The sequence below is a fragment of the Gorilla gorilla genome, chromosome X (assembly GCF_029281585.2).
Source record: "Gorilla gorilla gorilla isolate KB3781 chromosome X, NHGRI_mGorGor1-v2.1_pri, whole genome shotgun sequence".
NCBI lineage: Eukaryota > Metazoa > Chordata > Mammalia > Primates > Hominidae > Gorilla > Gorilla gorilla.
In genome coordinates this window covers 59,610,150-59,625,265 of record NC_073247.2, presented here as the reverse complement: position 1 = coordinate 59,625,265, position 15,116 = coordinate 59,610,150, and the positions used below count along the sequence as shown (strand labels likewise).

Here is a 15,116-nt window from a genome sequence, read left to right as displayed (position 1 = left end):
ACTCCCATTCCCTGAGCCCTGATCCATGCCTCAGCTTAGACTGCAAAGGAACTACTCATTTATTTGGGATCCAAGGCCCCCAACCCACAGTACCGTCCCCAATAAACTGCAGCCGAGCTCCCCACATGCTGGACTATCACCCCATATAAGGGTTGCGGTCAGTGGGCAGGGGTCTGGGTCCAAGGCCGCAGCAGGAGGAACTGGACAGCGGAGGAAGTAGCTAGGGCATGTGCTTGGCCACTGCCTCCAGCACCCCAAATCCCTGCCTGAGGCTGGGGAGAGACCTCTGCCGGCGGCTCCTCAGGCCTCCCGGACCCGGCCTAGGAGGCCAGCATTCTCCTGGCGGAGGGCTCGGTAGTCCTCCCGGATCTTCTCCAGGTTGCTGAGGGTCTTCTTGCCCAGCTCTGTCTCAATCTGAGGCAATGTGAACACATGCCCCCTCAGCACACACAGCCCCTTTCCCAGCTCCTGCTCACCAGCCCCCATCACAGCCACTCTGGGCCCCTCCCACCAACTCCAACAGCCTGCTCTGTCCCATGGCCAGGCCTCGTGTGGTGTTCCCTCTACCCAAAGCATCCTTCGCCATGTGGCAGGATTCCCCCTACATCTTTAAGCTGAAGCCTCTGCCCATGGCCCTGGGAGGCAGACAGGAGGGCCCTTGGGGTGGAAGCTGGGGCTCACAGTAGGCCACTTGCCTGTCCCAGGTCACAGGCACTAAGGGGCAGGGCTGGGTGTCCAGCCATAGGCTGTGTGTGGCTCCACAGCCTCTCTCAGCATAACCTGAGGAACTGTCCCCCCGGCCTGCCCTGGCTCCCCATCCTGCCCCCAGGCCTCACCTGCTCCTCGAGGTCTCGAACCTCCCGCATGATGGTGCCTGTGTCCTCGATGGTCTGGATGAGCTGGCTGCAGTTCTGGGGACAACAGGAGCAGAAGGCTTGCACCCAGTCCCACCCACCCCCAGCAGCCCCACCCCAGGCACATGTCTCCCCTCACCTCGTGCAGAGCAGCTAGATACTTATAGGCCTTCCGAACAGCATCGTCCTTCTTGGCATCCTGACCAGACACAGGGACCTCAAAGGTATCAGTGGGCTGCCCTTGACCATCTCCATGCCCTAAGAAGGCCACCCTCTCCCACCACCCAACTAGCTTCATCCTCCATGAAACAAAGCCAGCCCTGGGTATCAGTGCACCTCCAGCCTCGCACAGGGCCTGGGTCTGGACCCCAGCCAGCCCATTAGCAGATGCACAAGGCAGCAGCCCAGCCTCACCCCACTCACCCCCGCCCAACCTGCCCCACACCTTGAACACAAGCTCATCAGTCACCGCAAACGTCCGGTCCAGCTTCCCAGATAGGGAGTTGATTTCCTTCTGAAGCTCCTTCGTATCAGACAAGATCTGGCAGACACCATGGCGGCCATGAGCCCCTGCCTGGGGCAGGCTGGCTAGCAGTGGAGGGTCCTCATGTGTACCAGACAGGGACTGTGTCACTGTGTCAGGGGTGACTGGGATGGATTGTGTGTGACTATTCTGTGTTAGAGTGTGACTGGACAGCTCTGCCTGAGGGTGTGAGGTCCCTGTGCAGCCACACTATGCCTGACAGCCCACATGACCCACCCTCCATGGCCCTGGCAGTGTACCTTGGTGATCTCTTCCTTCTGCTTCCGGATGTTGCCCACGATCTCCAGGATGCGCTGGGTGTAGGCCAGCCGGGACACATCTCTGGGCAGAGTCTCCAGCTCTGACACCTAGGCAGGGATATAGCAGGCACTGCCCCAGGACCATCCCCCCACCCTCCTAAGCTACCCAGGTCCCTCACACAGGCCTTACCAGCTGCTTATAGACCTCCTCCTTCCTGCGGGCCTCTTCAGCAGCCGCCCGGACACTCTGGTGCAGTTCTTGGATCTCTGCCAGCCGTCGAGAAGATTCCAGCTGCCATGAGCCCACAGGCAGAAGACAGTGAGCAGAGCATAGGGATGGCCCCCTAGAGAGGGATCGAGCCTGCCCTGGCCAGCCCACAGCCCAGGGCCCCACTGCTTACCTCTCTGCAATCCTGCAGCTTTCGGAGGTGGCGGTACTCAGCGAGGAGTGGGACCCGGTGTTTCTCCCACTGACCGGCCAAGTGGATGACCCGCTGGGCACTATTCTCCACCACAAGCTGGTGGGGGATGGGTACATGTCACACAGGCTGGGCCCTCCAACCCCACCCCGCCCCACCCTGCCCCTCTCCGCCCAGCCACAGCCCCAACCCCACCTGCAGCTTGGCAAGGTTGGCAGCCCCATCAGGCAGCAGCTCCACCGCGCGGCTCTTCAGGCGCAGGGCCTGCTCACGCTCCACTGTGCTGAGCTCGCTGTGCCGGCACTCAGACTCTGCCTGGCCGGCGGATACCCAGTCACATGCCACAGCCCCCATGGAGCTCCACAGATGACTCTACACCCCTGTGGCCCCCATAGGCCTCTCTAACAGCTCCACGCTGGTGCCAAGGACCCCGAGGACCCCCTAATCCCGTCCATGCAGACCCGTGGTTACCCCACAGATGCCCACAGACCCTCCGAGGACCCCTCAATCCCCTGCCCATGCAGACCCACGGTGCCCCATAGATGCCCACAGACCCTCACCCTGGCCTGATTCTCATAGCCACCCTCAAGAGGCCCACAGATCCCTAATGGCTCCCAGGAACCCTTCTGCCATGTGCAGACCTCTACAGAGCACCTCTTGCCCCATCTAGTCCCTCACACCCCGAGGCCCTCCTTCTGACCTAGCCCAACGCGCAGCCCCTCCTCCGCCCCTTACCTGCACAAAGCTGACGCCCAGGGTCTTCATGTCGGCCTCAACCTCCTCAATGCTGCGGTTCACTCCTTCCAGCTGCTCCCGAAGGGACTCGAGCTCCTGTTCCTGAGCTGCCCACGTGACCTGGGAGGCCCAGGCCAGTCAGGGTTGGGGTGTCAGGCCCAGTAGACAAGCAAGGGCCTGGGACACCCCCCTCCAAACCACTCTGCTCACCTGTTCAGGCCGCCGGGAGGTGGCTGGCACATCTGACACCTGAGTGGCCTGGGCCTGGGGCTCCTAAGGGAGTGACGAGGGGCATCCTGGCTGCCAGGGAAGGCCGTTCCTCACATGGCCCAGCCTCAGCCTCCCCTGAGAACTGCCCCCAGTGCGGCATGCATGCCCACTGAAGCACCGATGGTGGCCAGACTGTGACTATGTGGGTAAAGGCACCATCTGCAACCTCGGGCCAGAGTGCTTGCTCGTGGAGAAAGCTCCCTGACCCTGTCACAGCTCCTACCCACCTGCCCCATCTCTCAAGCCTCAAATGCCCATGAGAAGGATGGGGGGCCCTCAGAGTGAACATCTTAGGACAGAAGATATGCTCAAAGGAAACTGCCTGAGGAAAGGGGGTGTTGCCCCAAGAACACCCCCACACCCTTGCATGGTTCCCACCTATCCACATTTTCTCCAGTCAAGTCCCTAATAAGCTAGGGGACCCCTCTGGGTACCCATCCCACAGTGGGGCGAGGGCCTGTCCAGTGGGAACACAGGAACCTGTGTGGATAAAGGTGTGGTGCTGACACAAAAAGCCACCCTCCAAGCCTGCCACGCCCATCCACACATCTCATGTCCTCAGGCGCACCCACCAGATGGAAGGTGAACTTCTCTGAGTGCGTGAAGCGGGAGCCCTTAGGAGCACCAGTCTTGGCCCCAGCACCCCAGGCCTGCAGCAGCTCTCCCAGGTCCCGGGCTTGTATGGGGGCCCCAAGCAGGCCCCAGCTTTGGCGCAGATGCTCAGTCAGTTGCTTCTGCAGCCGCTGCCGCTGAGCCCGTGTGTCCTCCTGGGGAGAAAAGGCGGGGGAAGCAGGAAGGTGTAGGGGCCCACCTAGCACCCAAGGCCCTGCCTCCTCCAAGGACCCCCTGGCAAGAGTATACAGACAAGTCACCCCCACCCTCCAGCCTTCCCACTAAGGCAGGCCCTGCTCTACTCTCCTGCTCCACCAGCCTGGGATCTCCTCGAGGACAGGGGTCTCCTCTTGCTCACAGACATACTTCTCTCCACCCACTAGATCCCCATGCTGGAGAAGGATGTGGGAAGAGAGGGGGGTGGGCCTAGAGCCCCCAAATCCAAGAGAAGCATAGACAGGATATCGGGGGACAGGGCAGAGACAGGGAATCAAAGGTACCAAGCACAGAAAGAGGCAGAGAGAGAGAGGCAAGAGAGGGACAACAGAGTTTCAAGATAATGGGAAAATCTGATTATGAACTCAAGTATTGGATGGTATTAAGATATCATTGTTGGCCGGGTACGGTGGCTCATGCCTATAATCCTAGCCCTTTGAAAGGCCAAGGTAGGTAGATCACCTGAGGTCAGGAGATCAAGACCAGCCTGGCCAACATGGTAAAACCCCGACTCTACTAAAAATACAAAACTTAGTGTGCTCCTGTAATTCCAGCTACTTGGGGGCTGAGGCAGGAGAATGGCTTGAACCCAGGAAGTGGAGGTTGCAGTGAAGCGACATCACGCCATTGCACTCCAGCCTGGGCAACAGAGCGAGACTCCATCTCAAAAACAAAACAAAAAAAAACAAAAAAAAAACCCACAAGATATTATTGTTAACTTCATTAGCCATGAAAATGGTCCAGTGGTTACCTTGAAAACTGAATGTCCTTATGAGTTAAGAGATGTAGTCCTAAGTATTTAGAGCTGAAATGACATGATGTCTGAGATTTGCTTTAAAATAATACAGCAACAAAGAAAAAGTTGGGAGAGAAAAGATGAAGAAAAGTTGGCAAAATGGTACATAGGATTCACTAGAATATTCTCTCTATGTTTGAAAATTACTACAGATATAAAAACAAAGACAGACAGCCAGGCGTGGTGGCTCACGCCTGTAATCACAACACTTTGGGAGGCCAAGGCAGATGGATCATGAGGTCAAGAGATCGAGACCATCCTGGCCAACATGGTGAAACCCTGTCTCTACTAAAAATACAAAAATTAGCTGGGCGTGGTGGTGCATGCCTGTAGTCCTAGCTATGTGGGAGGCTGAGGCAGGAGAATCACTTGAACCCGGGAGGCAGAGGTTGCAGTGAGCTGAGATCGTACCACTGTACTCCAGCCTGGGTGACAGAGCGAGACTCCATCTCAAAAAATAATAATAATGATAAAAAAATAAAAATGTAAAAAGACACAGAGGTGAAGACAGAAAGAGAGGACAGATAAAAAAGTGGACAGACCAGGAGGGGGCCGACACAGAGGTGGAGAAAAAGAGGGGCAGACAGAGATGTGGACACAGAGGAAGAGGAGACAGATAAAGAGGCAGACAGAAGGGGAGGGGGGCCAAATACAGAGGTGGACAGAGAGGAAGAGGGGACAGATATAAAGGTGGACAGAAGGGGAGGGGTACTGATACCTGGGTGAACACAGAGGAAGAGGGAACAGAAATAGGAGAGCAGAATGGAGGGAGGGAAAAAGAGAAGTGGACAGAGAGGAAAAGGGGACAGATAAAGAAATGGACAGAGGGAGAGGGGTGACAGAGAGGTGGACAGAGAGAAGGAGGGGACAGATGCAGAGGTGGACAGAGGAAGAGGGGACAGATAAGTGGACAGAGGGGAAGAGGGGACAGATACAGAGATGGATAGAGAAGAAGAGGGGACAAAGAGGTTGACAGAGAAGAAGAGGGGGCTGGGCATGGTGGCTCATGCCTGTAATCCCAGCACTTTGGGAGGCCAAGGTGGGCAGATTGCTTCAGGTCAGGAGTTCGAGACCAGCCTGGTCAACATGGCAAAACCCCATCTCTACAAAAAATACAAAAATTAGCCGGGCGCACGCACCTGTAGACCCAGCTACTCAGATGCCTGAGGTGGGAAGATTGCTTGAGCCCGGGAATTTGAGGCTTCCTTGAGCCCTGATCATGCCATTGTAGTCCAGCCTGGGTGACAGAGCGAGACCCCGTCTCAAAAAAAAAGAAGAAGAGAGGACAGATAAAGAGATGGAATGGACAGAAGGGGAGGAGGGACAAATACAGAGGTGGACAGAGAGGAAGAAGGGAGAGATAAGGGGACAGAGGGAAGGGGCAACAGATACAGAGGTGGACAGAGAGGAAGAGGAGAGAGATTAAGAAGTAAACAGAGGCAGAGGGGTGACAGATATAGGTGGACAGCAAGGAAGGGAAGAGATACAGAGGTGGACAGAGCAGAAGGGGACACAGATAAAAAGGTGCACAGAGAAGAAGAGGGGACAGATAAAGAAGTAGACAGAGGAGAAGGGGGAACAGATAGGTAGACAGAGCGAGAGAGGAATTCAGTACAGAAATGAGGAGACAGAGAGGTAAGAAAGAGGAGCAGCAAAAACACAGAACTAGAATAATGGGGACAGGCAGAAATTGTGCAAAAACCTAGAAACCAGAAAAATGAACATCAGTGACAAGTGCAGAAACAGAGAAAGATTAGGGCCGGGTGCGGTGGCTCATGCCTGTAATCCCAACACTTTGGGAGGCCAAGGTGGGCAGATCACCTGAGGTCAGGAATTCGAGACCAGCCTAGCCAACATGGCAAAACCCTGTCTCTACTAAAAATATAAAAATTAGCCAGGTGTGGTGGTGCAAGCCTGTAATCCCAGCTACTTGGGAGGCTGAGGCAGGAGAATCGCTTGAACCCGGGAGATGGAGGTTGCAGTGTGCTGAGATCATGCCACTGCACTCCAGCCTGGGTGACAGAGCAAGACTCCAAATGAATGAATGAATTAATGAATGATGAAGGCAGGTAGCCAATCTGGATTGCTCCAGTTGCCAGGAATCTCACGCACATTATTCAGTCTAACTACTGCCCTGAGAGGAGAGCACTATTACTACCCAATTTTTTAGCACAGGAAACCAAGGCTCTGAGGAGGGATACTGACTTGTCCCAGGTTCTCCTTTTTTCTGACTCCAGTGTTCTTTCATGTGGGGAGCTAGGTAAGCACACACAGAGGGGAAACAATGGAAGGGAGGGACAAAGTGGGGAAGGAGAGCAGAGGACCAGCGGAAGTGTCAGTGAGCAGCAGCCCAGACAGCAGGGAGCCAGGCATCTGGCTGTACCTGGGGTGGGAGGCGGGATGTCCGGTGGACCCAGTCCTCATCCCCTGGCCGGTCCCGGCCCGTCTGCTGGCAGAGCTGCAGGGCATGGTGTTCGAGGAGCGAGGCCACCCTTCCAACAGGCTGAGGCACCTGGGTAGGGACTGGAAGCAGCAGGGGACTCGCCTGGAACTCCCGTGGCTCTGGAGGCAGGAACAGAGTCAGCTGGCCCTGCCGCATGGCAACGCTATGAGGGTCCCCCCCACCTTCCTCCTCACCCCTCCCCACAGCCTCATGCTCACCGCCTCTGGAACTCAATTCTGGCATGACCAGCCTGCTGGCATGGAAAGGCTTCTGGAGGGCCGAGCCCTGGTGGGAGAGCAGGCTCAGAATCTCCAGGGTGAAGTGGGATGAGGGTTGCCAGGGGTAGGGGGCCAAAACCCTGGGCACCCAGACGGGGACAAGAGAAGATCCATGGGAGTCAGGGGTCTCACCTGGAGGTGCTGCAGCTTGGGAGTGCGAAGGAGGGGCGGGACCCAAGGCAGTGCCAGCTGGTCCCGAATTTGGCTCCCAATGGCCCGGAGGAGAATAGCTGAGTCACCTATGGGGGACAGGGAGGAAGTGAATCAGATGACAATGCTGCAAATCCAAAAGGGCATACCCTAGGAGACCAGCCTCCACTCCTGACCCCCATCCAGAGATACACATCTATCCAGCTTGCGTTCTCACGTTCAGTCATTCAACAAACACCGAGCACCTACTATGTACAGGTCGCTGTTCTAGACACTAGGGCTACTTCGTGGAACAAACTGGATAAAGGTCCCTGCCCTCAGGGAGCCGGCAAGCTAGCAGAGGAGAGAGATCATGAATAGGATCCTGAATACCATCCAGACTGCAGCCAGGTGGGGATCAGGAGAGGGCTGCGGAGAGGAGGTTAACCTCAAAGAGGTAAGGGAGTGAACCATGAGGGTACCTAGGGGAAAGGTAACCAACGATACAAAGGTGCAGAGGCGGGAGTGTACTGGGGTATGTTTGAGTAGCACCCAGGAGGCCCAAGTGGTTAGAGCCAAGTGAGAGAGAGGGAGGGCACAGGGGTTGAGTCAGGGAGGCCCCTCCCCGCACCAATGCACCACCGGGGTCAGCTCAACCTCAGCCCCCTGCCCCCTGCCCTGTAGCCCCTCTCTGATGCCTAATCCTCCTGCCTAGCTCTCCTGAAGGCACATACCGCCACCCCTACCCATCAACCTTTTTACCACCTCTACCTCTCTCAGCCCTACAGCCCCTAGAAGGCCCTCCTCTCCCCTCACCGCCCCTGCCCACACCCCAGACACCCAGTACCTGCAGGCTGGTCTGCATCCTCAGAGGCATCGGTGGGCAGACGCTCAGCCAAGAAGAGAAGCAGGTCTCGGAGGTCAGGCTCACTGGGGTAGAGGAAGTTCTGATAGCCAAGCTCCAAGGGATAGCCCAGGTCCTGAGGGTTGGTGGGCGGCTATCAGGAAGCAGGCAGGGTCCTCCTGCCCTGGGAGACTTGGGCCTAGGCTGAAAACGCTCCCGCTTTCTCACTAACCACCACCCTCCCAACCTCCCCCGGCTCCCCAAGGCCTCTGGGCCCTGGGGGGAGTCACAAAGTGATGATAGTCAACGCTACAGAGAACAAGAAACAAGATTAAAGCTCTGGCCTTTCTATGACTCAAAATCCAGAGGCCATAAAAGAAAAGATGGGTACTTTTGAATACATGAAAAGAAAGAAAATATTTAAAGAAAATAGAATAAGCAAAGTTAAAAGTTAATGACAAGTTGGGAAAAAATATTTGGAGCCCATATCATAGGTAAAGAGCAAATCTACCTATTATAGAAAGAGTGCCTAAAAATAAACAGGCCAAAAAGACCAGAAGCACAATAGCTCAGAACAAAAGGACTCATGAGGGTTCTGATGGGGACTGAGGAAACAGGCCAGGAGAGAAAGAAAGCCTTTTTCCCTTTTTTTTTTTTTTTTTTTTTTTGAGACAGGGTCTCGCTCTGTCGCTCAGGCTGGAGTGCAGTAGCGTGATCTTGGCTCACTGGAACCTCTGCCTCCTGGGCTCAAGTGATCCTCCCACGAAGCCTCCCGAGTAGCTGGGATTACAGGTGCGTGCCACCACACCCGGCTAATTTTTGTATTTTTAGTGCAGACAGGGCTACACCATGTTGGCCAGGCTGGTCTCAAACTCCTGGGCTCAAGCAATCTGCCCACCTCAGCCTCCCAAAGTGCTGGGATTACAGGTGGGAATCACCACACCCGGCCTAGGAAAGCCTTTTTCTTCCAGAGTTGCCACTGCTTTGGAACTGCATGGACTCTGAAAGCAGACTTCCTGGATTCAAACCCAAGATTTGCCTCTTACCAACTATACGACCTCAGGCAGATCACTTAACCCCTCTGTGCTTCACTTTCTTCATCTGAAAGAGGGTATACCAACAGTACATATAGCAGAAGGTTGTCCTGAGAATTAAATGAGTTAACACCATGTTACTTACCACAGGCCTGGCACAGAGTACACTTAGAAGCCATCATTATTCTATACTTAGGAGTATACTGGGTCACAATGCAAGATATATTTATTTTGGAGGCGCAAGGTCAAATAAGTATAACCACTGGCTTTTAAGGTATTTTACTTTGGATTTTTTCCAACATATGCAATCAAAGAGCTGTGACTGATATAGAAACTCATTCCAGGAGTGGGGAAGGTGCCAAAATATGGAGGTGGCTAAGGTGCAGAAACTGTTGCCAGGAGCAGGGCATATGAAGAAAAGATGCCAGAACATGGCAGTGCTGAGTTGAGGGGGGGCTACAGGGACAGCACACAGCTGGATTAAGAGAACCCCTTTTGCCTGCTGCTGGTAAACCAAGGCTGCTGGGGGCCAGACAACCATATGTACCTGTTTTTTATTTTTTTGGAAACAAGAGTCTTGCTCTGTCGCTCAGGCTGGAGTGCAGTGGTGCGATATCGACTCACTGGAACCTCCGCCTCCTGGGTTCAAGCGATTCTCCTGCCTCAGCCTCCTGAGTAGCTGGGATTACAGGCACACACCACCACACCAGGCTAATTTTTGTATTTTTAGTAGAGACGGGGTTTCGCCATGTTGGCCAGGCTGGTCTCAAACTCCTGACCTCTGGTGATCTGCCCGCCTCCACCTCCCAAAGTGCTGGAATTACAGGAGCCACCGTCCCCAGTCTTTTTTTTTTTGGAGATGGGGTTTCACTCTGTTTCCCAGGCTAGAGTGCAGTGGCGCAATCACAGCCCACTGCAGCCTGGACCTCCCAGGCTCAAGCAATCCTCCTACCTCAGCCTCCCACGTAGCTGGGACCACAGGCGTGTGCCACCATGCCCAGCTATTTTTTTTATTTTCTGTAGAGATGGGGGTCTCACTATGTTGCCCAGGCTGATCTCGAGCTCCTGGGCTCAACTGATCCTCCCACCTCAGACTCCCAAAGTGCTGGGATTACATGCAAGAGCCAACGTGCCCAGCCCACATGTACCTCCTGGCCACTGGAAAAGCCATAGTCACTAACTCCCACTAAAATCAATGTAAGCAAAAGCAGGTAAACAAAATCCAAGAGAGACAGCACTGAGAGAAGAACAGAGAACTGCGGGAAGCCTGAGCCCCCACCTCAACACCTCCTGCTGTGTACTCTCCTCTGCAAACAGAAGACATAACTTCCCCCCTATTAAGTGCTAACCTTAAGAATACATACAGTCCTGGGCCAGGGGACAGACTGCCTGCCTCATAAGGCCACCAAGAGCCCCAGAGAGAACAATGTGACAACTCCTGAGAGCTGGGTGAACCTGAGAGCGAACGGATGGATGGAGCTCTGAGACCTGTTGCTAAGAGACAGAGACTGCACAAGCAAGGCCCGAATTTAACAACTCTAGCCACCCAGTCCCCTACATCTAAATGAAAGTTTTCACGGTAGTTACTCTATCGTCCCTCCACCACCATATACTTCCTGGGTCAGTTCAAAGTGTTTCCATTCACTATGTAGCCACAGGTTCCAGATCGGACCTATCCAATAATAGTAATCCCATTTATGCAAAGCTTATTATAACCAGCTTTTCACACATTAACTCATGTTTAATCCTCACAGTGACCCTATACAGTAGCTACAATTCTTATACCCATTTTACACATGTGGAAACTTAGCCTCAAAAAGGTTAAGAGAGCCATGGCTCACACCTGTAATCCCAACACTTTGGGAGGCTGAGGTGGGTGGATCACAAGGTCAGGAGTTCAAGACCAGCCTGGCCAAGATGGTGAAACCCCGTCTCCACTAAAAATACAAAAAAATTAGCCGGGCACAGTGGCAGACACCTGTAATCCCAGCCACTCGGGAGGCTGAGGCAGGAGAATTGCTTGAACCCAGGAGGCAGAGGAGGTTGCAGTAAGCCGAGATTGCGCCACTGCACTCCAGCCTGGGCTTCAAAAAAAAAAAAGACTGGCCCAAAGTCACAGAGTGAGTGAGCCAGGGGGAGTGGCATTACTTGCAGCTCTTGAATACAGGAACTGGACTCCTGGACTCAGCTCTATACTGGGAATGGGTGAGTGTTTCATCAGAATGGCTCTTTACCAGGCACAGTGGTGCACGCCTGTAGTCCCAACTACTCAGGAGGCCAAGGCGGGAAGATTGCTTGAGGCCAGGAGCTTGAGACCAGCCTGGGCAACATCTCTACAAAAGCGAGACCCCGTCTCTACGAAAAATTAAAAAATTCTCGGGCAGGGTGGCATGTGCTTATAGTCCTAGCTACTAGTGAGGCAGAGGCAGGAGAATCTCTTGAGGCCAGGAGTTCAAGACCAGCCTGGGCAATATAGCAAGACACTTACCTCTAAAAAAATTAAAATATTTTTAAAAAGAAAAGCACTTTATTTATTCTGTCACAGAGACATTGTTGGAATTGCTCTTAGCAGAGGCAGGATATGTGGTTCCCACAGAGGTAATATAGCAGACACTCTTTTAGGTAACCAGCATGCCTTTCTTTGGATAATCATCCTTATCCCAACTCCACGGGATCCTGAAGGAGTGGCTAATCACAGTGTCCTATAGGAATGACCGTGTCGGCCAGGCGCGGTGGCTCACGCCTGTAATCCCAGCACTTTGGGAGGCCGAGGTGGGCAGATCACGAGGTCAGGAGTTCAAGACCAGCCTAGCCAACATAGTGAAACCCCGTCTCTACTAAAAATACAAAAATTAACCGGGCATGGTGGTGCATGCCTGTAGTCCCAGCTACTCAGGAGGCTGAGGCAGGAGAATCACTTGAACCCAGGAGACGGAGGTTGCAGTGAGCCGTGAGCCGAGATCATGCCACTGCATTCCAGCTTGGGTGACAGAGAGAGACTTCACATCAAAAAAAGAAAAAAAGAAAAGAAAAGGCTGGGCACGGTGGCTCACTCCTGTAATCCCAGCACTTTGGGAGGCCAAGGCAGGTGGATCATGAGGTCAAGAGATTAAAACCATCCCGGCCAACATGGTGAAACCCCGTCTCTACTAAAAACATGAAAATTAGTTGGGTGTGGTGGCACACGCCTGTAGTCCCAGCTACTCGGGAGGCTGAGGCAGGAGAATTGCTTGAACCCGGGAGGCGGAGGTTGCAGTGAGCCAAGATCGCACCACTGCACTCCAGCTTGGGCGACAAAGTGAGACTCCATCTCAAAAAAAAAAAAAAAAAAAAAGGAATGACCATGTCATCCAGACTGGGCCAATCAGAGCACAGAGTGATTAGTTTAGGAGTATATGACCCAGACAGAGTATTTTCTGGAACTAGGAAATGGATACTATGGGGTGGGGGTGGTATTTTGCAGCTAAATTTAAACCATAGAAGCCAGGAGCAGCCCAGGTGCAAACTGGATAAACTCATTTGCTCCTCATAAAAGCCCTACATTTATTATCTCCATTTCACAAATAGGAAAACTGGGGCCCAGAAGGGTTAGGGTCACACAGTTACCAAGTGGTGGGGCTAGGATCTAAACTACTCAGGCAGTTTGGGAGTACAGTCAGCAGCCTTAACCACTAATGAAAACTAAGCCGCAGGAAAAATGACAGAGGAAAGGCAAGTGTTGCAGAGGAAAGGCAAGTGTTGCAGAGGAAAGGCAAGTGTTGCAGAGGAAAGGCAAGTGTTGCAGAGGAAAGGCAAGTGTTGCAAAGGAACTTGGTTACTTTGTAAAAGAGGAAGGAAGAGGATGTGTGCATTAGGAGGAGGGCCACTCACCATGCAGGCCTGAGCCAGGCTCATGGCCAGGCGGAACCGGGCAGACATGGCAAGAGGCAGCAGAGGGCTGAGGCCAGAGCCCACCGTAGGGTTGATCACACGCAGGCAGCGGACCACAGCCTCTACAACCAGCTCAGTGGTGAAGGCGCGCAAGGTCTGCACATCTGGAGGAACTGCCCTGAAGAAGGGGACCAGCTTGATCGCAGGAATAGTCAGGCAACAGGGATCAGGCTGAGCCCTGCAGCCTTTTGGAAACACTAGTACCAGGGTAGGGGCAGGGAGGATGCCTACAGTTCAGACAGATCCTGGATGTTGGTGACTGTGACTTCCATTTGGAAAACCAGGAACTAGGGAAATCCTCAAGTCCTAAGATCTTGGAGTAGGAGAATGGTGGGTGGAAGAGAACTCAGTTTAGAAAAATATCAAAATTTGGGAGTCTGGGAAGGTGAAAGGGTCCAGGTGGCACAATCTCTGGGTTTCTTGGTTCCCAGATAGTATGTTCTTTGCATACATATTGAGCTGCTAGAGTTTTGAGAAGACTAGATTTTAGGAGGCTGCTGTTTTCAGAAGTTCCAAATGTCAGGGTCCCTGGGTATCAAGATCCCTGAATATCAAGACCACCTAGTTTCAAGCAATACAAAAATCAGACTCCCTAGATGTTGGCATCCTGGGTTTTTAGGGCCCCTGAACGGAGGAGTCTTCGTGCGTCAGGGTGACCAAATGCTGATGTCAGATTTTAGAATCCTGGGTTTTTTTGGCTGGGCGCAGTGGCTCACACCTGTAATCCCAGCACTTTGGGAGGCGGAGGCGGGCAGATCACTTGAGGTCAGGAGTTGGAGACCAGCCTGACCAACATGGTGAAACCCTGTATCTGCTAAAAATACAAAAATTAGCCGGGCAAGGTGGCGCACGGCTGTAATACCAGCTACTTGGGAGGCTGAGGCAGGAGAATCACTTGAACCTGGGAGGCGGAGGCTGCAGTGAGCTGAGATCACGCCACTGCACTCCAGCCTAGTCGACAGAGCGAGACTCCATCTCTGAAAAGGAAAAAAAAAAAAAAAAGAATCCTGGGTTTTTTTAAGCCCCAGGAGTTTGGGGAACTGGAGTTTGAAGGATCCCAAGTATCTGGTCCAGGGATTTTTTGGAGTCCCCGAGTGCCAGGGTCCTGGGGTTTTACGCTCCCTGGTTCTTAGGGCACAGGTGTCTTAGGGTCTCCAGATAACAAGGTCTCAGGGAACTGATGTTAAGATTCCCCAGATTACAGGGTTCCGGGTCTTGAGGTTTCAAGGTTGTAACGTCTCAAGGTGTCTGGGTCCCAGAGCTTTGGGTGTACCAAATATCATGGTTAAAGGATTTGGGAGGCCTCTGATGTCGGTGTCAGGGAGGGCGGTGTGTGTGTGCGTGTGTGCGTGTGTGTGTGTAAGGGGGTGAGGGTCTTAGGATCCTGGAGTTGGAGCCCTGAATGTCAGGATCCCGGGTTTTAAGGTTCCCGGGAAACGGGGTCCTGGGCTTTAGAGTCCCGGATGTGGGCTTCGGGGGTGGGCGGGGGCTCTGTCCTTACGTGCCGGCCTGGCGCAGCGAATGGATGAGGATTCGGTCCGCCTCCTCCATGGTGGAGCCGTGTCGGAGTCGGGGGCTGGGTCCAGGACCGGGTCCGAGAAAGTGGGGAGCAGCTGTAGAAACCCTGTTCCGTGCTCGCGGTCCACAGAGTGTCACGGGTCGTGTGGGGAGAGTTGGAAAGTGTAGTTCTGTGAGCAAGCACGGCGCATGCCGGATGTGAGGCCTGGGGTGAGTGTGCACGGAGGTTGAGCTTGCAATAGCTGCTGGGAATTG

The 15,116-nt window shown here is 53.8% G+C and overlaps 1 protein-coding gene across 1 annotated transcript; it reads right to left on the bottom strand.

The window, feature by feature from the left end:
* Positions 1–41: 41 nt before the first annotated feature.
* On the bottom strand, positions 42–15,061 carry CCDC22 (CCC complex scaffolding subunit CCDC22). The gene is made up of 17 exons (XM_055375763.2): positions 14,845–15,061; positions 13,284–13,461; positions 8,383–8,515; positions 7,539–7,645; positions 7,347–7,413; positions 7,069–7,247; positions 3,634–3,828; positions 3,002–3,064; positions 2,792–2,911; positions 2,252–2,371; positions 2,039–2,155; positions 1,828–1,929; positions 1,638–1,745; positions 1,300–1,395; positions 994–1,053; positions 837–911; positions 42–414 (listed from the first exon to the last, which is right to left on the bottom strand). Exons 1-17 carry the CDS (start codon positions 14,892–14,894, stop codon positions 301–303), a joined length of 1,884 nt encoding a protein of 627 aa, XP_055231738.1. The 5' UTR covers positions 14,895–15,061; the 3' UTR covers positions 42–300.
* Positions 15,062–15,116: the final 55 nt, after the last annotated feature.